This window comes from Neophocaena asiaeorientalis, unplaced genomic scaffold, assembly GCF_003031525.2.
Source record: "Neophocaena asiaeorientalis asiaeorientalis breed wild unplaced genomic scaffold, Neophocaena_asiaeorientalis_V1.1 scaffold278, whole genome shotgun sequence".
Lineage (NCBI taxonomy): Eukaryota > Metazoa > Chordata > Mammalia > Artiodactyla > Phocoenidae > Neophocaena > Neophocaena asiaeorientalis.
This window is the reverse complement of record NW_020174431.1, coordinates 1,390,773-1,416,940: the sequence shown is the minus strand read 5'-3', so window position 1 is coordinate 1,416,940 and position 26,168 is coordinate 1,390,773. Positions and strand designations below refer to the sequence as shown.

At 40.9% G+C, this 26,168-nt stretch overlaps 1 protein-coding gene across 1 annotated transcript; it reads left to right on the top strand.

The window, feature by feature from the left end:
* The first annotated feature begins 3,609 nt into the window (after positions 1–3,609).
* On the top strand, positions 3,610–19,690 carry LOC112407551 (aldo-keto reductase family 1 member C3 homolog). Its single transcript, XM_024756885.1, has 9 exons — positions 3,610–3,696; positions 5,617–5,784; positions 7,607–7,723; positions 8,421–8,498; positions 9,482–9,604; positions 14,722–14,831; positions 15,548–15,713; positions 16,304–16,386; positions 19,648–19,690. The coding sequence occupies exons 1-9, from the start codon at positions 3,610–3,612 to the stop codon at positions 19,688–19,690; spliced, it is 975 nt and encodes a 324-aa protein (XP_024612653.1).
* Positions 19,691–26,168: the final 6,478 nt, after the last annotated feature.

Below are 26,168 nucleotides of genomic sequence, written 5' to 3'. Positions count from 1 at the left end.
TTACAGAGTAGTTTAGCCAAAGTCTCAAGAAAGCCATATATGAAAAAAGTCAAGGTAACATCATACTCAATGGTATGATGAAAGACTGAAAGCTTTCCTCCTAAGATCGAGAATGAAATAGGATGCCTATTTTTACCTCAGCTATTCAGCATCATACTGGACATTCTAGCCAGAGCCATTAGACAAGAAAAAGAAATAAAAGCCATCCAAATTGGAAAGAAAGGGGTAAACTATCTCTGATCACAGATGACATGATTCAACATACAGAAAACCCCAAAGAGTTCACAAGAAAACTACTACAGCTAATAAATTCAGCAGAGTTGTAGGGTACAAGATAAATACAGATAAACACACAATCAGTTGTGGTTCTATACACCAACCCTGAACAATCCAAAAGGAAAATTTGTAACAGGTACATTGTTTTTGTTGGTTTTGGGTATAGATAGTGGTGGTGGTTCTACATCATTGTGAATATATTTAATGCCAGTGGATTGTACACTTAAGGGTGGTTAAAATGAAAAATATTATGTTATGTATATTTCATCACAATTACAAGATAATAATCTACAGAAAGATAATTATAGATATTATAATAATGTCAGCTAATTGTGTAGAGCAGAGATCCACAAACCATGGCCTGCAGGCACAGCTCACTGCCTGGTTTTGAATAGTCCATGAGGTAAAAATGGTTTATACATTTTTCTAACGGCTGAAAAATCCAAAAGAAAAATAATATTTCATGACATATAAAATTATGTGAATTTTGGGCTTCCGTGGTGGCACGGTGGTTGAGAATCGCCTGCCAATGCAGGGGACACGGATTCGTGCCCTGGTCCGGGAACATCCCACGTGCCGCGGAGCAGCTGGGCCCGTGAGCCATGGCCGCTGAGCCTGTGCGTCTGGAGCCTGTGCTCCGCAACGGGAGAGGCCACAACAGTGAGAGGCCCGCGTACCGCAAAAAAAAAAAAAACTATGTGAATTTCAACTTTAAGTATTCATAAAGGGTTTTTTTGAGCAAAAAATTAGCCCAAATTGCTGAATTTGGATGATAGATTTATGCTTAGTAGAGACCTAGTATGGTTGACTCTCTGAGAATGATTCAAATCCAAGCCACTGATTATCAAACCAACTTCTCTTTTTATGGTAAAGCTTCACTTTCTATATGCTTTTTAAAATGTCCATGCATTTTGTCCTTCTCACAGGTTTTAGTATTATTGCAATACTGGTATCTCCTGAATTGACATGACTTTTAGAGGTTCCATTTATCAGTGTTTATATATATATATATTTTTATATTTATATTCAATTTCCTCTTTATATTTATTTAATTTATATTTTATTTTATATTTATTTTTATATTTATATTTAATTACTTCTTTATATTTAATTTAATTTTTTATATTTAATTATATTTAATTACCTTTATATTTATTTAATTACCTCTCTTTATATTTAATTACCTCTCTTCCATGCTGTTGAACTCTTCTGGTACTTGGAGAATGTGACTGGCCATTAAAGTGTTTAACTTTCATTTTGTGTGAATAATTACAGATGGGATTGATTGTTCCTGTACTCGGCACACTTTTAGTACTGATTGGATTGCTTTCAATTTCCTGCTTACAAAAACAAAGTACACAACTCTACTTTATAATCTGACATTAGTATAGAAATTACTCATTTAGATGAAGAGAAATTACTATACTTCCCTTCCCTAACATTAAAATCAGTGATAAATTAAATGTATTTTTTTGTTCATCCTTCTTTTGTATTTCAACTGTCTTTTCCTTTTCATTTCAGTATAATTATGAATTCATGGCTTTCCATAGACTCAACTTTTTCCAAATAACAATATTAATAACATTGCTTTCATTTTCGAATTGTCATAATTTCCAGCAGAATTCCCTCAGCAGATGCCATTTGTTACTAGTTGTTGCTGGCGCCAACGTAGCCACCCCCGATTTTTGGCAACAACATAATATTCAGCCCTGTCCTAAATTTTCCTGATGCAAGATAAAAATAACCACTCTCTAAGAAGACAGATTTCTTTTAGAGGGAAATAGACTCTGGTCATTAGTGTTGCACATGTGCTACTGGATATTATTTGCATCTTTTAGGAGAAATGGAGCTGGAAACATTATTTCAAAGGCATGAATTCATATAATTTTTCTAATTTAATATGTTATGTTTCTTACAGTGTGAAGGAGCTGTTTAAAGGAAATTAAAATAAAATGGAGGAATAAGCAGGCAAATAGGAACTCAGGTTTAAAGAATGTTGAGAATAAGTACTGAGGGGAGAACTGCAGAGAGGCTGAATCAAGGAGATCTGTATCAAAGTCCACAAAATTAGGGTATTCCCTAATTGTACATTCCTTGGTGTGACCTGTGGAACAAAGGGAAGGTACCAGTAGCTGAACTGGCTTTGTGAAAGCTTAAAGGTTGCTGAAGAATTTCTAAACTCAGGAAGACAGGGGGACTTCCCTGGTGGTACAGTGGTAAAGACTCAGCACTTCCACTGCAGGGAGTGCAGGTTCAATCCCTGGTCAGGGAACTAGGATCCCGCCTGCCATGCCGCGAGGCCAAAAATAAATAAATAAATACTCAGCAAGACAGAGGTAGAAGCAGTTGTAGGCAATGGGGCCAATGTCAGAGGTCAGAGTAAAAGGACAAGGAGGCTGGGCTTCCCTGGTGACGCAGTGGTTGAGAGTCCGCCTGCCGATGCAGGGGATGCGGGTTCGTGCCCCGGTCCGGGAAGATCCCACATGCCGCGGAGCGGCTGGGCCCGTGAGCCATGGCCGCTGAGCCTGCGCGTCCGGAGCCTGTGCTCCGCAACGGGGGAAGCCACAGCAGTGAGAGGCACGCGTACCGCAAAAAAAAAAAAAAAAAAAAAATTACTCATAATAGCCAAAAGGTAGAAAAAGCAAAATGTTTATCAACTGATGAATATATAAATAAAATGTGGCATATCCATACAGTGGGATGTTATTTAGCCATAAAATGGACTGAAGTGCTGATACAAGTTTCAACATGGACAAGCCTTGAAAAAATTATGCTAAGTGAAAGAAGGCAGTCAGAAAATGCCACATATTGTATGAGAGCATTAATATCAGATGTCTAGAAAAGGCAAATCTATAGAGGCAGAAAGCAATTGCCAGGAGTTGAAGGGAAGGAGGGGTGGGGACTTGTTTCTAATGATTGTGGGTTTCTTTGGGGATGATGAAAATGTTCTAAAGTTGTGTAGTGGTAACAACTCTATGAATATACTAAAAACCACTGAATTGTATACTTTAAAAGGGGTGATTTTTTAAAGCTTTTTATTTTACATTGCAGTATAGTTGATTAACAATCTTGTGTTAGTTTTAGGTGTCCAGCAAAGTGATTCAGTTATACATATACATGTATCTATTCTTTTTCAAGTTCTTTACCCATCTAAGTTGTTACATAATATTGAGCAGAGTTCCTTAAAGGGGGGGATTTTATGATATATGAATAGTATCTCATTAAAGCTGTTAAAAAAATAACAATTGTATTGAATACTATTTTCTTCCCTCTGCAGATTTCTCTTAATAAAGAGGAAAATTAGTGTTTGTTTAGCCAGAAGAGTGAGAGAAGATGAGTCAAACGAGACTTTTTTCTTTAAAGATGAATGATGGATTCTTCATGCCTATGCTGGGATTGGGCACTTCTGCCCCTCCTCAGGTAATCAGAATGGTATTGGAGATGGAGGAGTAGCAGACTTGGGTCCTGATCAGGACCAGTCACTGTGTGAATTTGGGAAATTCAGATGGACCACACTTTCTTAGTGTGTAGTACGCTTCTCTCCAGGTTAGGTTATTTTGTGCATTGTCAGTGCTTTTCAAATTTTAATAGGCATGAAAATACCTGAGGATCTTGTTTAAAATGCAGACTTTGGGGTTCTGCCCACAAAGGTTCTGATTCATTCGATCTGCGATAAGGCTCAAAAATCCACATTTCTAACGAGCTGGCAAGTGATTCTGATGCTATAGCAAGAGATACAGAAGTTCTTCATCTTTCAGCAATTCAGGGGTGGGTCCATCTTTTCCCTTTATTCTCATTTGCTGTCCAGTTGTAGCCATTCCACAGTAGATTAGAATCAGTGAAACCCAGTTGTCTTGATTACCACGTATCAGAGATGTTGCCACAAATTTCTTGTGATGTTTTTTTTTTTTTTTTTTTTGGTATGTGGGCCTCTCACTGTCATGGCCTCCCTCGCTGCGGAGCACAGGCTCGGGACGCGCAGGCTCAGCGGCCATGGCTCACGGGCCCAGCCGCTCCGCGGCACGTGGGATCCTCCCGGACCGGGGCACGAACCCGTGTCCCCTGCATCGGCAGGCGAACCCCCAACCACTGCGCCACCAGGGAAGCCCATCCCCAGTTGTCTTGATTACCACGTATCAGAGATGTTGCCACAAATTTCTTGTGATGAAGTTTCTCTGTAATTTCTAATGTCCAAGTTGTTCCCATCCACCTCCAATTGTAGAGCATCCAGAGAAATCTCGGGGGCAAAAGGACCTGGAGAAAGAGAGACAAGATTCATCTTAGAGGGAGTTTTGGTGGTCTGAGGTGAAAATAGTTTCTTACAGGTCAGGCTGTGAATACTGTGCTGTGGGGAGAGGCATGTGGCACTTGGAAGTTCTCTCTCTGTTTGGAAGACTGAACTTCATGCTTGATTCCCAGCAGGAGAGCCACGTGGAGTGTGATGTTGAGGTCTGTAGCAAGGACACCAGCACGGACTGTTGCTTTTACTTTGACTTGGCTCTTTCATCTGTGGACAGTCAGTTCATCCCCATGGGACTGGTCAATTCATCAGGAGTTGCAAATTAAAAAAATATACCCAAAAGACCTTTTAATTACTGAGTGAAGTAGAGGGGATAATGGGGCTGTGAAAATGATAGGTAACTTCAGAAGTCCAGCCTGGTGGTCCAGCAGAACAGTAGGCAGCTAAGAAGAATAACAAAATTGTGAAGGAGAATATTAGCTAAGGATGAACTTAGTAACCAAAGAAGGAATTAATTATAAGATATTTTTAAGTGAAAAAAAAGAGGGTGTTTTTTTTGTTTTTTACATTTTAGTTCTTCCTCAAATGTTGTTTGAAGTGTTTCTCCAAGTTTACAAAGGTAAATCACAAATTTATTCTCTCTGAAGTTACATCTTCATCGCATTGATCATTTTTTGGCATTGGATTTCCGGGTTGAAACCAGTTTAATGATCTCTTACAGAGTGAGTTAATTTAGAAAGGTAAATCTATATATTGTGTAAATCTATACATGTATATAGTGTAAGTCCAGAAATAGAGAGTTCATGATGTGATGTGCTGGGACCAGCTCATGAGCTCAAAGATTCAACTGTAAGAGTCTTTTCCCAGCATCGGTTGCGTGAAATTAGCAATGGTGGGAATACTTCCACCATAGAAACTGGCTAATACTACAAATCAGGACTCCTTCAGAGTCAGTTGTTAAATATTTACTGCCGGTCATAGGTCAACATTAAGCTTTGTCACCACTAGAAAAACAATGGGTTCTGCTGACTAGCTCTGCTTATGGAATTGGTCATCTGTTCCTGAATCAAGTAGGTCTTTATCTTTTCATGCTCTTCTAGGTTGCTAAGAGTGAGGTAGAAAAGGCCATCAAGAGAGCCATCGACGTAGGCTACCGCCATATTGATTCAGCTTATATGTACCAAAATGAAGAAGAAATTGGGAGAGCCATCCAGATGAAGATTGCAGATGGCACTGTGAAGAGGGGTGACTTATTCTACACTACAAAGGTATTGTGTATAGTCGTATATGTATCTGTGGAAGCTCACTCTTAGCTGAATCATTTCTTGGCATATGTCTTTTCCCATTGGTTTAATTCTCATTCACTCTCAGACCTTGAACTATGAGAAGGCTGGTTTGGAACAGCTGGATAGGAATGTGGGTTCTGTGGTCAGACTTCCTATATTTGAATCCAGGTTCTGCCACTTACTTACCTTGGACAAACTAAAGTCTGTCCCTTAGTTTCCCAAGCTGTAAATGAAGATAACAATATTTGTCTCACAGGATTTTTATGAGTATAACTTCAAAAAAATACATGTAAATCTTTAAAAATATTTAATGTATTTTAAATGTTCAAAAATACTAGCTGTTATTATTATCATATGTTTTCAAACTCAGGGATGGATTTGGCTTTTCCAACTCTGTTATACTCAAGTTTTGATGAAGCGACAATCTTTCTTAGCTGTAGTGTGAGGTAAAGCAATTTAGTCAGAAAGTGTAGGCTTTTGGAAACTACAATCAAATTTTAGTTTTTTAATATTCTCTATATTTGACTTTGTGAAATTTCTTAACCAAAAAAAGTCTTTTAACCTCTTTAAGTCTTAGTCTTTACATCTCAGTCTATTGCGCTGTCAATAGACATTTATTTCTCTTTCCTATGAGGTAGGAAAAATAATATAATACCACAGAACTGATATGAGGATCACATTCATGTTTATAAAAGTATTTCTAATGCATTTTTTAAACTTTCAAGCCATTTTTACTAATATAATTTATATCCACTGATATCACATCTGAAACAAATAAAAGAACTTAGTATTTAAGTTGGATTGGAAATGGAACACAAGAGGAATTTTCCCCATCGTGTTCATTGAACTGACTACTGCTAGAAAAAAAGCATTTGAATTTGAGGTAAAGTAGCCCAAGAGGAGGGAGTTGGTGTCCATGATAGTGAACCCTATACTGGTCTATGAATGGATATTTCTTCCTTCTAGCTCCAGAATGTGAATCTCTCCACATGACTTTGTTTAGATGAGGTATTGCTAGAGCACTACCCTCTTAACTCTCAGCTTTAATCTTCTTTACATGGGATCCGTTTGTTTCCTTACCTGTAGTTATTTTGATGGATTTTCCTTAGATTATTACTTCTTAAAATGAAGTAACTAAAATGCCCTCCCCCTCAAATTCCTAAAGGGCCTAGCTTTCTTTGGCAAACCTAACAACTGAATGCAGCCAAGATAGAATTTCCTGAATCGCAATCACTTGATGTGCTTGTTTCAAATGCAGTTTCCCAGGGACCTCCCTGGTGGTCAGGTGACTAAGACTTCCCCTTCCAATGCAGGGGGTGTGGGTTCAATCCCTGGTCAGGGAGCTAAGATCCCACATGCCTTGGGGCCAAAAAATCAAAACATAAAACAGAAGCAATATTGTGACAAAATTGATAAAGACTTTAAATATGGTCCATATCAAAAATTCTTAAAAAAATGAAAAATAAAATGCAGTTTTCCAGCCCAGTCTCCAGATATTATAATTTATGATGTTTGAGGGAGAACCCAGGGATATATCTTGCACAAACAAACCAAATAATTCTTTTTTGTATTTTCAGTTTTGAGAGCATCTGTGTAAGACCATATTTTAACTTTCTACCATGTTTTCTTAATTCAATGTGAAAATAAGCTATGATGATAAAGAATCCTGAGCTTCACAGGATGACTTGTCACTTCCCAACGACCACGAGCAGGTTTTTGGTTGTTGTTATTTATTTGCCATTGTATTAATCTCTCCTAAATATTCTTAAATAATCCCACCCCACTTCTCTTTCCACCACTGCAGTTGTGGAGCACCTTTTTCCGTCCAGAATTGGTCCAAACTTGCCTGGAAAGCTCACTGAAGAAACTTCAACTGAGCTATGTGGATCTTTATCTTATTCATTTCCCAATAGCTATGAAGGTTAGCGAAAGTAATTTTACTTTGGTTATCAACATCATTAGTAGCTAAATAAAAAGAGGATATCGTTTGTGAAAATGAGAAGAATCATATATAATACTTTAATATTCTCTCTTTTTGTTTTTTCTTTTTTCTGCAACTATCCCTATCCCAGTTCACTATTCCAGCCCCAGACTGATGGGTTTACTGGTTTCAATGTATTTGCCTTGATCTTGTGGACAACTATGTATATTTTCAAGTCCCTGTACTCTTGAATTTCAGCCTCATGCCCACTGGTGTCTGGGGAACATGCCAGTGTAGAGACCTGTGAAGGCACAGAAAATTTAAGGAGGATGAGACTCAGCCCTTGAGATGGTGACAAGTCCCTCTCTCAAAAGACCACCTCCAGGTGGAAAGCAGGGATGGAAGGGTTTATCCCACAAGGATCTGGGACAAAGGAGCCCATTCAGCTATGGCACCACTCTGGGCTCTCACTAGGATGGGGTCTTGGGTATCTCAGGTTGTCCTTGACACAAACAATATTTATTAAACCTTTAGGGGTTAAAAACATTTCTAGGAACTGTACTTTCTCAATGTACTACCATTCCTTTCAAGAATAAGGATAGATGGTTCCATTAGCCTCAAGGTCTAAAGGCTCCAAACATATTGGCTGAGGCCAGACATAGCTTGATCCAACCTCTTCTTCATTCCTATGTTCCAGCCTGGGGAGGACTTTTTCCCAAAGGACACACATGGAAACATCATTTTTGACACAGTGGATCTCTGTACCACATGGGAGGTGAGTGCAGCTCCAAAGAGGCCATGTCTCTGCACCTTGGGGCGGAGAGGACAGAAAAGGAATTGAGGAGAGAAGGATGTAGTCCAATTCTGCCCCCTGTGTAGACTTGGGCAAGTCCCTGAATGTCCCTCTGCCTCAGTTTCACATTTCTTCTATTTAGTAATTCAATAAGTGGTTATTGAGTGCTTATGATTACTGAGTACTTCTAAGTACTCAAGCTACATCCATGAACAAAACCAAGGTCTCTGACCCCATAGAATGGTAGGTGCTACTGGTGGGGGGGAAGGATGCAGTGGTATAAGAAAGAGTAAGGGAACTGAGTGTGCCAGGCTGGGTTTGGGGCATAGATAGGCAATTAAAAACAGAATGGACAGGGCAGGCCTCTTTGAGAAGGTGGCATTTGACCAAAGACTTGCAGGAAATTGATTAAATGGATAATGAAATTGATTAATTGATTAATGGATTAAGTAGAGTAAGTGGGTATCTGGAGGAAGAGTGATGCAGGCATAAAGAAAATCAAGGCAAAGATTTTAAGATAGGCGAGAGCTTACCATGTTCAAAAACTAGCAAAGGGGCATGTGTGGCTGGAACAGAGTGAATTTGGTGGTCAATAATAGGAAATGAGGTCAAAGAGAAAACAAGGAGCTGGTGGTCTGGGAGATGGCATGGCCACTTCCTGTTTCCCAGGCTGCACCTGACTCAAGCTCCATTCTCCTGGCGCTTGTTCTGATATTGTTCTATCATATTATTTTAGGTGCTAGCTAAAGATCGCACTGGATCTCTTAGCCCTGCCTTGGCTGCTTGCATTCTTACTCTATCTCCTTACCCATTTCAAAAACTATTTTATTTCTCATTCTCCTCCTATTGGCCAATTCTTGTCTTATTTACTGACATCTGCATCACGTATTGTCTCTCATCCACAGCATGCTACCATTTGTTATGCTTCTCTAGCCAGTTACTCCTCACCACCTCTTCCTCCCCAGGCCCTGGAGAAGTGTAAGGACGAAGGACTGGCCAAATCCATTGGGGTGTCCAACTTTAACTGCAAGCAGCTGGAGATGATCCTGAACAAGCCAGGGCTCAAGTACAAGCCCGTCTGCAACCAGGTGAACCCCACCAATTGGCCCCCCAACCTCTTATCCCTCCTCATCAGCTTACTCTTTTCTCACTTCAACAAAGTCACCAATGGCACTCCCCTCTCATGTACTGTACCTTTGGACACTAGCTGATGATGTTACTATTGTAACTGTTTTGGCACTTTCTAGCAATTGAGTCGTTTTAAATTAAGGTATGTAGTTTTTAGACATATGCTATTCACACTTAATAGACCACAGTGTAGTGTAAACATCACTTTTTATGTTTACTGGGAAACTGAAAAATAGGTGGCTCCTTTATTGCAATATTTGCTTTATTGTGATGGCTTGGAACTGAACCTGCAGTATCTCCAAGGTTTGCCTGAACAGGTAGCAAATAAGCATATGAAAAATTGTTAAACATCACATATCATTAGAGATTTGCAAATTAAGACAAAAGTGAGATACAATAGTTCTCTCTAATCTGTGGGATAAGACACCTCCCCCCACCCACCACCACCACAGTGGATGCCCCAAACCATACCATGGGTATTACTGAACACTATATAGACTATGTTTTTTCCTATATGTACATGCCTATGATAAAGTTTAATTTTAATTAAGTACAGTAATGGGACTTCCCTGGAAGTCCAGTGGTTGACTCTGTGCTTCCAATGCAGGGGGTGCAGGTTCGATCCCTGGTCAGGGAACTAAGCACAGTAAGCAAATATTTGATTTGTTAATTATGGTGTATCACAGTGATTGATTTGCATATATTGAAGAATCCTTGGGATAAATCCCACGTGATAATGGTGTATGATCTTTTTAATGTGTTGTTGGATTCCATTTGTTAGAATTTTGTTGAGGATTTTTGCATTTATGTTCGTCAGTGATATTGGTCTGTAATTTTCTTTTTTTGTGATATCTTTATCTGGTTTTGGTATTAGGGTGATTGTGGCCTCATAGAACTAGTCTGGGAGTGTTCTTTCCTCTGCAGTTTTTTGGAAGAGTTTGAGAAGGATAGGTGTTAGCTCTTCTCTAAATGTTTGATATAATTCTCCTGTGAAGCCATCTGGTCCTGGACTTTTGTTTGCTGGAAGATTTCTAATTACAGTTTCAATTTCATTACTTGTGATTGGTCTGATTATATTCTCTAATTCTTCTTGGTTCTGTTTTGGAAATTTATACAAACCATATGGTCATCTCAGTAGATGCAGAAAAAGCTTTTGACAAAATTCAACAAACTCTCCAGAAAGTGGGCATAGAGGGAACCTACCTCAACATAATAAAGGCCATATGCAACAAACCCACAGAAAACATTATTCTCAATGGTGAAAAACTGAAAGCATTTCCTCTAAGATCAGGAAAAAGTCAAGGATGTCCATTCTTGCCACTATTATTCAGCATAGTTTTGGAAGTCCTAGCCAAGGCAATCAGAGAAGAAAAAGAAATACAAATTGGAAAAGAAGAAGTAAAACTGTCACTGTTTGCAGATGACAATATACTGTACATAGAAAATCTAAAAGATGCTACCAGAAAATTACTAGAGCTAATCAATGAATTTGGTAGAGTAGCAGGATACAAAATTAATGCACAGAAATCTCTTGCATTCTTATACATTAACAATGAGAGATTAGAAAGAGAAATTAAGGAAACAATCCCATTTACCATCACAACAAAAAGAATAAAATACCTAGGAATAAACTTACCTAAGGGGCAAAAGACCTGTACTCAGAAAAGTGTAAAACACTGATGAAAGAAATCAAAGATGACACAAACAGATGGAGAGATATACCATGTTCTTGGAACATTGTAAGAATCAATATTGTGAAAATAACTATACTACCCAAAGCAATCTACAGATTCAATGCAATCCCTATCAGATTACCAATGGTGTTATTCACAGAATTAGAACAAAAAATTTTACAATTTGTATGGAAACACAGAAGACCCTGAATAGCCAAAGTAATATTGAGAAAGATAAACGGAGCTGGAGAAATCAGGCTCCCTGGCTTCAGACTATACTACAAAGCTACAGTAATCAAGACAGTATGGTACTGGCACAAAAACAGAAATATAGATCAATGGAACAGGATAGAAAGCCCAGAGATAAACTCACACACCTATGGTCACTTAATCTATGACAAAGGAGGCAAGAGTATACAATGGAGAAATTAGTATGTACCATACTAATGTAAGTCTCTTCAATAAGTGGTGCTGGAGAAACTGGACAGCTACATGTAAAAGAATGAAATTAGAACACTCCCTGACACCATACACAAAAAATAAACTCAAAATGGTTTAAAGACCTAAATATAAGACCAGACACTATGAAACTCTTAGAGGAAAACAAAGGGAAAACACTGTTTGATATAAATCACAGCAAGATCTTTTTTGATCCACTTCCTAGAGTAATGACAATAAAAACAAAGATAAACAAATGGGATCTAGTGAAACTTAAAAGCTTTTGCACAGCAAAGGAAACCATAAACACATCCCTCATAATGGGAGAAAATATTTGCAAACAAAGCAACTGACAAAGGATTAATCTCCAAAATATACAAACAGCTCATGCAGCTCAATATCAAAAAACCAAACAGCCCAATCAAAAAATGGGCAGGAAAAAAAAAAAAGGGCTGGAGACCTAAATAGACATTTCTCCAGAGAAGACATACAGATGGCCAAGAGGCATGTGAAAAATGCTCAGCATCACTAATTATTAGAGAAATGCAAATCGAAACTACAATGAGGTATCATCTCACACCCGTCAGAATGGCCATCCTCAAAAAATCTACAAACAATAAATGCTGGAGAGGGTGTGGAGAAAAGGGAACCCTCTTGCACTGTTGGTGGGAATGTAAATTGATACAGCCACTATGGAGAACAGTATGGAGGTTTCTTAAAAAACTAAAAATAGAACTACCATATGACCAGTAATCCCACTACTGGGCATATACCCTGATAAAACCATAATTCAAAAAGACACATGCACCCCAATTTTCATTGCAGCACTATTTACAATAGCCAGGACATGGAAACAACCTAAATGTCCACCGACAGATGAATGAATAAAGAAGATGTGGTACATATATACAATGGAATATTACTCAGTCATAAAAAGGAACACAATTGGGTCATTTGTAGAGATGTGGATGGACCTAGAGTTTATCATACAGAGTGAAGTAAGTCAGAAAGAGAAAAACAAACATTGTATGTTAATGCATATATGTGGAATCTAGAAAAATGGTACAGATGAACCAATTTGCAGGGCAAGAATAGAGACACAGACGTAGAATACAGACATGTGGACATGTCGGGTAGGGAAGGGGATGGTGGGATGAACTGGGAGATTAGGACTGACATAGATACACTACCATGTGTAAAATAGGTAGCTAGTGGGAATCTGCTGTACAGTACAGGGAGCTCAGCTCGCTCTCTGATGACCTAGATAGGTTGGATGGGGGGCGGGGAGGTCCAAGAGGGAAGAGATATATGTATACATATAGCTGATTCACTTTGTTTTACAGCAGAAACTAACACAACATTGTAAAGCAACTATACTCCAATAAAAGAGAGAGAGAGAGAGAATATTTGAATTGCCAGCATCACTAATTTTGTGTTTTGGGGACATTATTAAGTAAAATAAGGGTCACTTGGACACCAGCACTGCGATACCACAACAGATGATCTGATGGTTACTAAGTGACCAACAGGCTGGTAGCATATAGAGTGTGGGTACATTGAACAAAGGCATGATTCCTGTCTTGCGTGGGATGGGGCAGGACAGCACAAGACTTCATCACACCATTTAGAACAGTGTGAAATGTAAAACTTATGAATTGTGTATTTCTGGAATTTTCCATTTATTATTTTCAGACCATGGTTGACTGTGGGTAGCTGAGACCACAGAGAGAAAAACCACAGATGGGGTGGGGCCACCCTCCTGCTATGCACCTGTTAAAAGTGTCCAAATCCAGAACACTGACAACACCAAATGCTGGTGAGGATGTGGAGCAACAGGAACTCTCATTCATGGCTGATGGGAGTGCAACATGGTGCAGCCACTCTGCAAGACAGCTTGGCAGTTTCTAGCAAAACTAAACATACTCTTACCATATGATCCAGCATTGTAGTCCTTGGTATTTACCCAAAGGAGCTGAAAACACACAAACCTGAACACAGAGTTTTATAGCGGTTTTATTCACAATTGCCCAAACTTGGAAGCAACAAAGATGTCCTTCCATCCCTCCAGAGGTGAAAGGATAAACAAACTCTGGGACAGCCTTACAATGTAATATTATTTAGCAATTTAAAAGTGAGCTATCAAGCGAGAAAAAGACATGGAGGAAACTTAAATGCATATTGTTAAGTGAAAGAAGCCAATCTGAAAATTCTACCTACTGTATGATTCCACCTCTATGACTTTCTGGAAGAGGCAAAACTATGGAGACAGTAAAATGATCAGTGCTTGCCAGGGGTACAAAGGGACAGAAGGGTGGATGAATAGGTGGTACACAGGGGAAATCTTAGGACAGTATAACTATTATTCTGTTGGATATTGTAATGAAAGATACACATCATCCATTTGTCAAAACCCATAGAATTTACATCACAAAGAATGCACCCTATTGTAAACTATGGGCTTTACTTAATAATAATCTGCCAATATTGACTCATCAATTTTAATAAATGTACCATACTAATGTAAGAGGCTAATAATAGGGGAAATTGGAGAGGGAATGAAGGGAAATATGGAAACTGTATTTTTTGTTCGATTTTTTCTGTAAAACCAAAAGTGCTCCAAAAAAAAAAAGAAAGAGAAAGGAAGGAAGGAAGGAAGAAGGAAAGGAAGGAAGGAAAGAAGAAAAGGGAAGAAAGAAAGAAAGAAAAGATCAGTGGTCGCAAAGGGTTCATGGGGAGGGAGGGAGGGATGAACAGGTAAAGCACAAGACATTTTTAGGCACTAAAACTATTGTGTTTGGTGCACCATGGGTACAGCTGTGGATGACGGTCACTTGCTGGCCCACGTTGCTGGTATTTCTAAGTATTTCTGGTGCCGTGAATCTGTATTCACTGTATGTTCCTTGTAAATCTGGTGCTGGCAAGCCTGCTGGTCCTACACTCCAATACTTCTGCTTGGCAATTTACAGGTGGAATGTCACCCTTACCTCAACCAGAGCAAACTGCTGGAGTTCTGCAAGTCCAAGGACATTCTCCTTGTTGCATATGCTGCCTTGGGGTCTGACTTAAGGAAAAAATGGTAATGATCTCTATAAAGGTATTCCGACCCTAGATGCTGTGCCTTCTGGAGACATCTCTCAACGTCTGGAGGAAATTAAGTATAGTCAAGAGCAATCATCCATCTTTGCAAACCCTTTACCTAGCCTACATTGTGAGGACTCAATAAAACATTATTGAATAATAAAGTAATTATTACTGATTAAAATGTTCATCCAATTCAAAAGGTTTGGATTTAAAGAGTGACAAGGTAATTCCAAGCCATGATTCTTACACTTAGCAGTTGAGGGATATGAGACAAGTTACAACTTCTGTAAGTTTTAGTTTCTTTATCTCTTCAAGAGGAATATAGATGTGTACCTTTTAACAGTTGAGGACAAAATGGAGACAATTAGTTGAGAGCATTTTTTGCAATAGCAAATTCTTATAAAATTCTTGGTTATTTGTTATGATGGTGGTCATTGGGTCTTACTGTGGACAACAATTTTGTCTTCTTGACTTATTCAATCTTTTACTAAGTTTCTCAGAAATGTTTAAGAGATGAAAAAACTACCCAATTTTCCCTTTCTTTCCCTTGTCCTTCTTTGGATTTACCAAAAGAAGCCAAAGAAATATTGAGACAGCCAGAAGGTAATGAGGAAGATTCTAGAGGATCAACCACCCCTAGCCTGAATGAACTATCCCCAAGTAGAATGGATACACAACCTCAGACACATAGCACCTCTGCCTCCCTCCCAGGGTGAAAAAGGACAATCCAGTTCTCCTGCAGGATCCAGTACTCAACACCATTGCTGAAAAGCACAGGCGAACTCCAGCCCAGGTCACCCTGCGCTATCAGCTGCAGAGAGGGGTGGCTGCTCTGGCCAAGAGCTTCAATGAGAAGAGGCTCAAGGAGAACTTCCAGGTACCTGGTAGGGTTTTGGGCAGCAGGGAGCTGACAGAAGCACATCATTTTCCCCGGGATGAGTTACTTGGGAGGCTCCCAATGTGTATTGGGGCAAAGCTTATCTCCCTGTATATTCTATGCATATATGTGCTATAGTTAACTGTCCTGTCCTCCAAATCCTACAAGCGAGTAGGCATGGTGGTTGTAAAGAACAGTCAACAGAGCGTCAGGTTTGAGTCTCAGTCCTGGTTTTCACTCAACAGTACGGCCCTGAGTAAATCATCCCTTGATTTCTTCAGCTAAAAAAATGAAGGAGTTAGCTGAAGTGAGACCTGGGCTCAAAAATCTCAAGGATTCCTTGGCTACTACCACAGCTATTCAATACAAGTCTCTGAGGGTGACCTGAGTTGCTAATCTCAACTCTTTGAATGGACAAATGCCCATGACTTTTGTCAGGGAATGAACCCCAAGTTCATGACAACTGTCTCATGAAACCTACATAAGTTCCTACATATATATTGTGTGTGTGTATCTGCATGTGGGGGGCATGTAGGGGCTGCAGTAATTGCCTCCAGGAAATTGAATTGATCTTCTCACATTTCTGATAGGTTTTTGAATTCCAGTTGACCCCTGAGGATATGCAAAGTCTAGATGGCCTAAACAGAAACATGCGCTATTTTGAAGAAGATTCGTAAGTACCCTGTTCCATTGTAGATGCTGGGGGAGCAGGGTAATGAAGGAATTCCATTTTTTCTAATCCACAAAGGGCAGGGTCTTCTCTTGCCTCTTCTTTTAGGGAAGTGGATGGAAAACATTTTTCCTTCAAGCCCTCATACCCCTGTTACTCCATGCCCCTCTGTCCTTCCTCTGCTTAAATTCCAGGATCAATCAATACGATGACATCCTTTGCACATACTTTCAAGTCTCCTCTCTCTTCTTTGTCTTACTCATTGGTCTAAAACCTGGTTACATCCTGCTCTCTCTCCCTCTACTTCATCAGATTTCCCCTCCCCATGAGATTACTCCTAGAGACATTGGAACATTCCCTCATCTTCAAAGAAGCTCTGTCTCAAACTGACTTCATCTGCAGCTCACCACACCATCCCCGTTTCTCCTTTTACAGCAAAACTTCTTGAAGAAGTCCATGCTTTCTTCCTCTCTTGTCTCTCTCCCCATTCTCTTCTGAACCCACACAAACCAGGCATTTGCCCTCCTCTCTGCCAAAGCTCCTCTTGTCAAGGTCAGCCATGACCTCCTCTTTGCTTAACCCAGCAGTGATTCTCATCCATCTTATTTTACCTAGTGGGTCACTCCTCCTAGAAACACTTTCTCAGCTATGCTTTCTTCACTGCAGATCTGGTTTCCCCTTATCCCCCATGCCATTCCTTCTCCTGGTCTTTGCAGGTGTCTCCTCATCAACCTGACCTCTTAATTTTGTAGTGACCTAAGGCTCAATCCTTGGACGTCTTCTGTTTTCATCCACGTCCTCATCCTTGGTACTTAATCTAGTCCCGTGCTCTAAACACTGGGTAAATATACACTCCCCCAAATTATATCCAGCCCAGACCTAGGCCCTGGACCAAGACTTGTATATCCATTTGCTCTACTCCACTCAAACTTATCAAGTCTACACTTGAGCTCATGATGGTACCTGCACCCACCCCACCCCCCCAAACCCCACATACCTCACATGCTTGTATCAGAATCTTCCTGATCAACTAACTGGCTGCTATTTGCTCTCTCTGCTTCTGTACTTTGTCTCTGCCCGTATTCACCAGAGTGAATGAGGTAAAAATGTAGGTCTGTATATGTTAATCCCAAACTCCTAATATCCCTCCCCCAACACCTTTCCCCTTTGGTAACCGTAAGTTTGTTTTCTATGTCTGTGAGTCTGTTTCTGTTTTGTAAATAAGTTCATTTGTATCATTCTTTTTAGATTCTACATATAAGTGATATCATATGATATTTATCTTTCTCTGTCTGACTTATTTAACATATACACGCTACTACATATAAAATATATAGTACAGGAAACTCTATTCAATATTCTGTAATAACCTATATGGGAAAAGAATCTGAAGAAGAATGGATATATGTATATGTATAACTAAATCACTTTGCTGCACACCTGAAACTAACACAAAATTGTAAATAAACTATACTCCAATATAAAATAAAAATTAAACTAAATCAAAAACAATAAAAAAATAAAAACACTACTATTTTCTGAAAAAAAAAACCCACAAAAAACAAACAAAAAAAATAGTAGGTCTGATGGGGAAATCCTGTCTCGGTAACTGGTGGCCTATCTTCTCACTCGGAGTAAAGGCCAGAGTCCTCACAAAACTTACAAAGTCCAGCAGGATATGGTCTCCCCATGCCTCTGCCTCTAAGTCCTGCTGTTCTGCCCCTTCCGACTCCAGTGCAGCCCAGTGGCCTCCTTGCTGTTCCCCACATGCGTCAGGCCCATCTTGGGGCCTTTGCACTGTCTGTTCCCTCTGCCCAGAACGCTCTTCCTCCAGATACCTGGATGGTCACTCCTTCACCACTGTCAGTCTTAACTCAGATGGCACCTCTGTGACACCTTCTCTGTCACTTTATCTAAAAATGCAGCCCTGTACAGCCCTTCCTTCCCCTCCATCCTGCTCCCTTTTTCTCTTGGCCCACCTCCCTAATTAACATACCGTGTGGTTTGCTAACCTATTCTGTTTACTTTCTGTTTACCACAGAACGTTAGATTCGTAGGGAAGGATTTTTAAAAAACTGCCCTCTCTCTGAGTAATCAGTAAATGTTTGTTGAATGAATAATATAAGAAAATGATAGACAGGGAAAAGTAAGGGACAGTGAAGAAGCAGGTAGTAATTTTTAACAATTAATGTCAGTCATTTTAATCAACAATTATCCAGTGGTTTAGCGTTGCCTACCTCGAAGATGATTACAGTAAGTCCCCTACATAAGAATGAGTCTCCTTCCGAGAGTGCATTTGTAAGTCCAACAAGGTTAGCCTAGGTACCCAATTAACACAATCGGCTATACAGTACTGTACTGTAATAGGTTTATAATACTTTTCACACAAACATACATAACAAATAAACACACAAAACAAAGAAAGCATGTTTAATCTTACAGCACAGTACCTTGAAAAGTACAGTAGTCCAGTACAACACCTGGCATCCAGGGGCTGGCATCGAGTGAACGGGCAAGAAGAGTTACTGCCTGCCGGAGGGAGAGGAGATGGGAGATGGTAGAGCTGAAGGATCATCAGTAGTAGGAGACGGCAGGCAAGCTGTAATTTCACTCATGCCTGACGTTGATGGAACGCACGTTCACAACTTTGAAAGTTTGCAACTTGAAGGTTCGCATATAGGGGACTTACTGTACTTTATATATACAAAGACAGTTCACTTCCTTTGCTAAAAATGGAAACCCCTGTTGAAGTGGCTTATATTATAATCACTCTATCTCTAGATCTAATATATAATTTTTCACCCAGCAAAGTCATAGGTAAATTATTTCTGAGTGCTTGAAAGAAATTGAACAGTGATATTCTTGTCACCTTCCACATCATCACCTTGAAATATTTGTTAACTTTAGGTATTAAACCAGATTGGCACTGTTTTAAAAGAGGAAGAACTTATTTCTGCCCTCTTGGGAGTTTATAATATCAATGCAAATAGTTTATCTCTTTAAGTTGTAGAATATACCTAAAAAATGGAATATATTGGTTTATTTTTGTGTGTGTGCCCAAGTGCATGTAAGTATATTTATTTTTACAGTGTGTTCATTACATTGTAATACAATTGTATATGGTTGTTATAAAACTCGTTGGGTTTGTACTTGTCCAAAAAAGAAAACTACATTAATTCTCATGCTTAAGCCAGTTTAAAAGAAACCTCTCTTTACCCAGCCCAGAAACAGTTACTTGACTAAGACTCTCCCTTTATCTTTTAGACTGTCTCATCATCCAAATTATCCATTTCATGTTGAATATTAACAGCAGTGTCTGTGGTTGCTCCAGAGTTCTCGGTTTTGGGTTGATGATTGGAGGACATCTCAAGGATGAGAACGTACCTGCTTCGTTGCATGTCACTTAGCCTGATCAGTAGCGATATGGCTGGAGTCCCTGGAGCAGGAAATAAAAATCTCTAAACCCAGTCTTTTTCCCCCAAAGTAAATAAAGATACATTTCAAACAATCCAACCTACTGCTGCTTTGGCTTTTTTGGTTTATCTGTTTTGTTTTGTTTCCCTGTATAACTGAGGTTGAAATGCTGTCAGCCCTGGAAGTGATCATAGGAGATATGGATCCCCCAGAAAAAGCTAACCATAGTATATTTTCCAAATTTTCGAAGTCTGGCTTTTCACCTGTCTGTAGTTCTTGTGTGTTTTTTCCCCTTTTGTTCTGTGAATTTGCCGCACTATATAATTTTATGAGACCTTTTAAAGGGATCTAAAACTTAATGAATACACAATGCCCCAAACGTCCAGATTTCAATAAAAAATTACTCATTATACCTAAAACAAGGCATCAAATTGAATTAGAAAAGACAAGCTACAGATACCCACACCAAGATGACTGAGATATTAGAATCATCTGACCAAGATTTTAAAGCAGCCATCATGAAACTGTTTCAACAAGCCATTACAAACATACTGGGGACAAATGAAAAAGTAAAGTTTCAACAAGGAAATAGTGTCCTAGCAAAGAAATAGAAGACATAAAGAAAAACCAAATGGTAATTTTAGAACTGAAAAATACAATAATAAAAATTGAAAACTCAGTGGATAACCTCAGTAGATTTGAAGGAACAGAGGAAATAATCAGTGTGCTGGAAGATAAAGCGATATCAATTACCCAGTGGGAACAAGAGAGAGAAAGTAGGTTTTTTAAAAAAATAGGAACAGGGCCTTGGGGACCTGTGGAATAATAACAAAAGATCTAACATGCATGTGATCAGAGTGGGGAAAATAGGGAGATGTTTGTCAAAGGGTACCAAATTTCAGTTATGAGATGAGTAAGTTCTGAGGTTCTCATGTACAGAATGCTGACTGTAGTTAATAATACTGTAGTGTATAATTGAATCTGCTTAGAGAATAGATCTTAAGGGTTCCCACCAAAACAAAAACAAAAAAAGGAATCTGACAGTTGATGGATGTGTTAATTACCTTGATTGCATGTGGGGATCATTTCACCATGTATATGAATATCAGATCATCACTATCTATAATTTTAATTGTCAATTATACAACATTAAAGCTGGGGAAAAAAAAAGAAAGTGTGATGAATCTCATCCAATGTCCTTTCATGGAATCAACGGATAGAATTGATAATGAGGATAGTACTTTTAGTTTATAACTATTCTAATTTAAAAAATTGATTTTTATATTTATGGAACTAGTATCTACTACTTACTCTGTTAGAGTAAATCTTAAGCCTTCTAACCACGCACAAAAAAGGGAGCTATGTGATGTGACGGGAGTTAACTTGATTGTGGGAATCAGTTCACAATGTTCAAGTGTGTCAGATCATCACGCTGCACACTTAAAACATACAGTTTATTTGTCAATTACACCTCAAGAAAGCTGGAAAATTAAAGGAGGGAGTGGGGCAGAAGAGAGGGGGGAACAGTTCGAAAAGGGATTGGTGATGGAGAAGTTCTCTGTCCTAACTGTGGCCACGATTCATGAAACACATAGGTGAAAAAATTGCACAGAACTAAATGCACACCCAGCACAAATTTGGGAAAATCTGAATAAGCTCAGTGGGTTGTATCGTTGTCGATATCCTTGTCATGACATGGGGCTGTCATCTTGCAAGATGGTAACGTTGCGGGGAGCTGAGCAGAGGGGACACGAGATTTCTCTGTATTATTTCTTTCAATAGCATGTGAATTTACAGTTCTCACAAAATAAAAGTTTACTGTAAAATGAGCAACTAGAAAACTGTCACCGGCTCTCCCGTTGCGGAGCACAGGCTCCGGACGCGCAGGCTCAGCGGCCATGGCTCACGGGCCCAGCCGCTCCACGGCACGTGGGATCTCCCCGGACCGGGGCACGAACCCGTGTCCCCTGCATTGGCAGGCGGACTCTCAACCACTGCGCCACCAGGGAAGCCCTCTGTTTTATTTTGTTGGCTCTTAATTACTCATAAATAGAATTCTACTCTGCTATTTGTTGAGTGATCTGAGACCTTTTACTTTTCTACCACCTAGGCAGCCAACTGCAGGGACCCCTAGAAAATGAGGCAGTTCCCCAGGCAGGGTAAGAGGGTCTGACCTGCGTACCTGCTTCTGGGACCGATAATCTTACTAAGACTTTCTGTGCCTCAGTTTCATCACCTGTACAATGGGGTGTTAACAACAGCCCCCACCTTACAGGCTTGTGAGGATTAAATGAGAAAGTAAGTGTAAAACAGTGCCTGGTACATCATTAAAATCATACTATTAGCTGACAGTAAGTGCAAGACAGCTATTATCGTTATTTTAAGTATTATTCTCTGAACATTGGATTCCAAACATACATAAGTCGTTTCTGAATCATTCTCTCTTGTTTCGCTTTCTAGGCATCTTCTGTTCTCTCTTACTGTGACTGATGCACCATTGCTACATCCTTTACTGAAACTAATACAATGACTTAAAGTAGAGCTGCACTAGGAATGAAGCAGTTTTTCTTGTTTAGTCTAAAAAGATGACCGACAGCTCAGCTTACACCATGAGATTCTCAGAAAAGGTGCTCTCATGGGAGACGCCCAAGCAGTGATCATCCAGCCTAATGTAGGAGGGATCCTTTCCAGGATGTCTGTACTCCTTTCTCTGTCTTGTCCTGGCCTGCATCCTAGTTCAGGCCATCATCACCCCAGCCTCTATGGCTGTTACTGTCGCCTGTCTCCTGCCTCCTGTTCAAACACGTGCTTCTTTCAGCGGCTACGATCACCTCGACACAACACAAGTCTCTCTTACATAGAATACAAGCTCCCTACTTCAAAGCCTTCAGTGGTGGTCCTTTGTCTAAGGGGAAAAGAATAAGCTCCTCAAATGGCATCCGGACTTCCACCATCTGGCCCATCCGCTTCCCCAGCCTCATGTCTCTGCTGCCTAACATTTTTCCATGTAGGAACGTCAAGCTTCTTATGGGCCCCTGTACCCCGTGCTGTCCCATACCCTGTGCCTTTGCTCAAGAGGTCCCCTCTGCCTGTCACGTTGTCCCCGACCCATTGACCGCACCAATCCCAGCATCTGCACGAATCTGCAGAAGTCCTGTCCCTGGTTCAAGCACAGGTGGAGTCATCAGCTCCCGTGAGGAGACCGGAGAACCCTCCCTGTGCTGCTCCCCCCATCTCGTGGCCCAGCCCTGAGTGGTCTGCACCCTGCTCTCTCTGCCAGGGAAGGCCCACCTTGCTGACAATAAACAGGTCCTTCTGCCTCACCATGCCCTCCTTGACCTTGCACTGGATCCCCACTCCAACCTCATTCTCGTTGTGGTACAAGCCTGTGTCTATCGCCACTTTTACTGCCTCCGTCACTTCCCCTGGGGCCACCTGCAAAACAAGGAACAGAAGTAAACCACCCACATTCAGGAGAGGCCAACCCTAATTCCCCCTTTGCACTCTAGAATGCACAGCCAATGATCCATAAAAAATGAAGTTACTGAATTGGTACTCCTATCCCTTTGTCCTAAAATTAGGGAATGTCAGAGTCAGAAAGGATTTATGGTTAATCTAAGTTCAAATTCCTTTACTTATTTGGGGAAAACGCTTTAGGTATTTTTCGTGCTTGCGAATAACTGAGCTAGAGGCCGTGTTTCCAGAATGGAACACAGGAATAAATAAATTTAGGATGAATAAAGATGATAGGTGAGCCGCAAGGAGGTACAGGCTCACCCTCTACCCACAAAGACTATCAGCCCAAGTGTGAAGGTAGACATGTGCACACAAAGATAATCCATCACACAGAGCATCTGCCAGACCCAAAGGAACGAGATGGACTCTATCAGGAATGTGGAAGTTCGGAAAAGAAAATGCTTACTGTGAACGGGGTTGTTCTAGCAGGCGAGGGGCCTGGAACCAGGGGAAGAGGCCCGGGACGGCTCACAGGACCATTAAACCCAATGTTCCCAAAGGGCTTCACAGCTCACAAGGCGCTTTCTCACTTGAACTTGACATCACTCCACGAGATGCATCAGTATAATGATCTTCATTTAACAAGAGCACATTCAGAGTGGCTGGGAGCTAATGAACTAAGTGTCCACCTGAAAGTTAGAAGAACCACTTATGAAAATAAGAATGAATATCAAAGATCAATAAAGAAGATCAACAAAGCCAGTGGTTAGTTCTTTGAAAAATCTTAATAAAGTAGACAAACTTTTTGGTTGTTGTCCTTTTTTTTTTTTGGCTGCACTGCACAGCATGTGGAATCTTAGTTCCCCAACCAGGGCCCCCAGCAGTGGGAGCGTGGAGGCCTAACCACTGGGCCACCAGGGAATTCCCTAAAGTAGATAAACTTTTGACAAGACTGAGGAGACCAATTTTTTAGAAAATGACATGAAAGGAAAGCAGTACATATAGATAAAAATAGAGATTTAAAATCTAAGAAACTGTTATCAATGACTAGAAGCCGACAATTTGGAAAAATGAAATAAAATGGAAATATTCCTAGAAAAATTTAACTCAAGAAGAAATAAAGCTCAATTGTCCTATAGTTATTTTTTAAATGAAGCAATTAAACACAACACACACATAGTTCTACAAAATTTTCAAGTCAGAATTCACCCCACTTTAAAACAAAATCTTTCTGACAAGAGGTAAAGAGGAAATAATTCCAACTCATTCTACCAAACCACAATGAATTAAACTACATCCCTGGCCTCTACGAGTTAAGTGGATAGAAGAAATAATTTAAATAATATTTTGATGAGCAAGGGTGGATCATTCGAATTCCTACTCAACCAATAACTTCCTATGTGACTTCTTAAATGAATATCTTTTTACCAAAGACTAAGTTTTAAAAGAAAGCAAATTTGAAAGGCTTTTTAGTTAGTGCTATGTCTAAATCACTGACAGGAATTAGAAAGTCCGAAGTAGAGAAAGGTCCAGAGTACTTCCACTGTCAGGTTTTTACACGGGGAAGAAGAAAGAGTTTCAATGTTTCTTTTTAGGGCTTCCCTGGTGGCACAGTGGTTGAGAGTCCGCCTGCCGATGCTAGGCGACACGGGTTCGTGCCCGGGTCCGGGAAGATCCCACATGCCACAGATCGGCTGGGCCTGTGAGCCATGGCCGCGGAGCTTGCGCGTTCGGAGCTCCGCAACGGGAGAGGCCACAACAGTGAGAAGCCCGCGTACAGCAAAAAAAACAAAAAAAATAAATGTTTCTTTTTAAAACCAAGTTGGCAATGGCAGCATTTCCTTGTCTCTTTGACACAGACATTTCCCCATCTTCCGGTTGGCTGCTGCTCTGATCTGTGAGGTGACTGCCAATCTTCCCGCCCTTATCCAAGCATGACCACCTTTTCTTCTGGGCTTTCCCAGACGTTATTTCTGAATAATTATGATTGGGACTCAATATGAATAAGGACAACCTCCATTTTCAGAAAATCTGATATCTAAATATTCCATCTTTCAAACACAGGAGGAGTCCTGCGGCAGGTGCGGGCGATCAGTTGGGCCTGCGGAGGCTGCGGCAGGTGTCCCGGGGGTGTCCACGCGGGTGTCCAAGTAGGTGGCCCCTCCACGTCAGGGAGCGCCGAGGAAAGGCGCCGCCCCTTCCCGACCACGGGGCCGCCTCACCTTCCAGATGCCCAGGCCCAGGACAGGTATCTTCTCCATGCTTCAGATCACCTCTACAGCTGCCGCGCGGCTCCGAGGGACGCCACCGTAGTGGGTGCCCGGATTCGCTGGCGGCACGGTGGTGGACACTTCGATTGGCCGGCGGCTCCGATGGTGGACACCTGATTGGCTGAAGGCGCCGGTGGTGGACACCCTGATTGGCTAGCGACGCGGCCGGTTAGCCAGAAGCTCTCGCGGGCAGTGGACACGCCCACATGGGCGGAGACGGAAGGTAGGGCGTTTGGGGAGAGCATGTGCGCACGCGCCGGGTGGGCTTAGCGGTACAGGAGGGAGTAGGCCCAGCACCCAGTCTCCTAGCAACACGCTGGCGGCGCACAGCATCCGGAGTGGAGAGATGCCGGGGTCCCCTGCTGGGCGGGGATCCAGAGGTTCCCAGGGTCGTTTGGGCCGGGCCATCCCCAGGGCAGCGGGGAGAGGACAGGGTCTGAGGCCTTGTGTCCACCGCTCTGAGCGCGTGGGATGAGGGTAGGCTCCCAAGACTCCCACTCCCATGCCAGGGGGCACCAGGATACGGGAGGGAAGGCCTGCTTCATCCTCTACAAATTGTTGTGCTTGGGCGGGACCCCGAGGGTTCCACGATTTCATAGAAGAGTGTGTTGGCCTTGGTTCTTTGTTGGTGACCCGCTGTGCTGA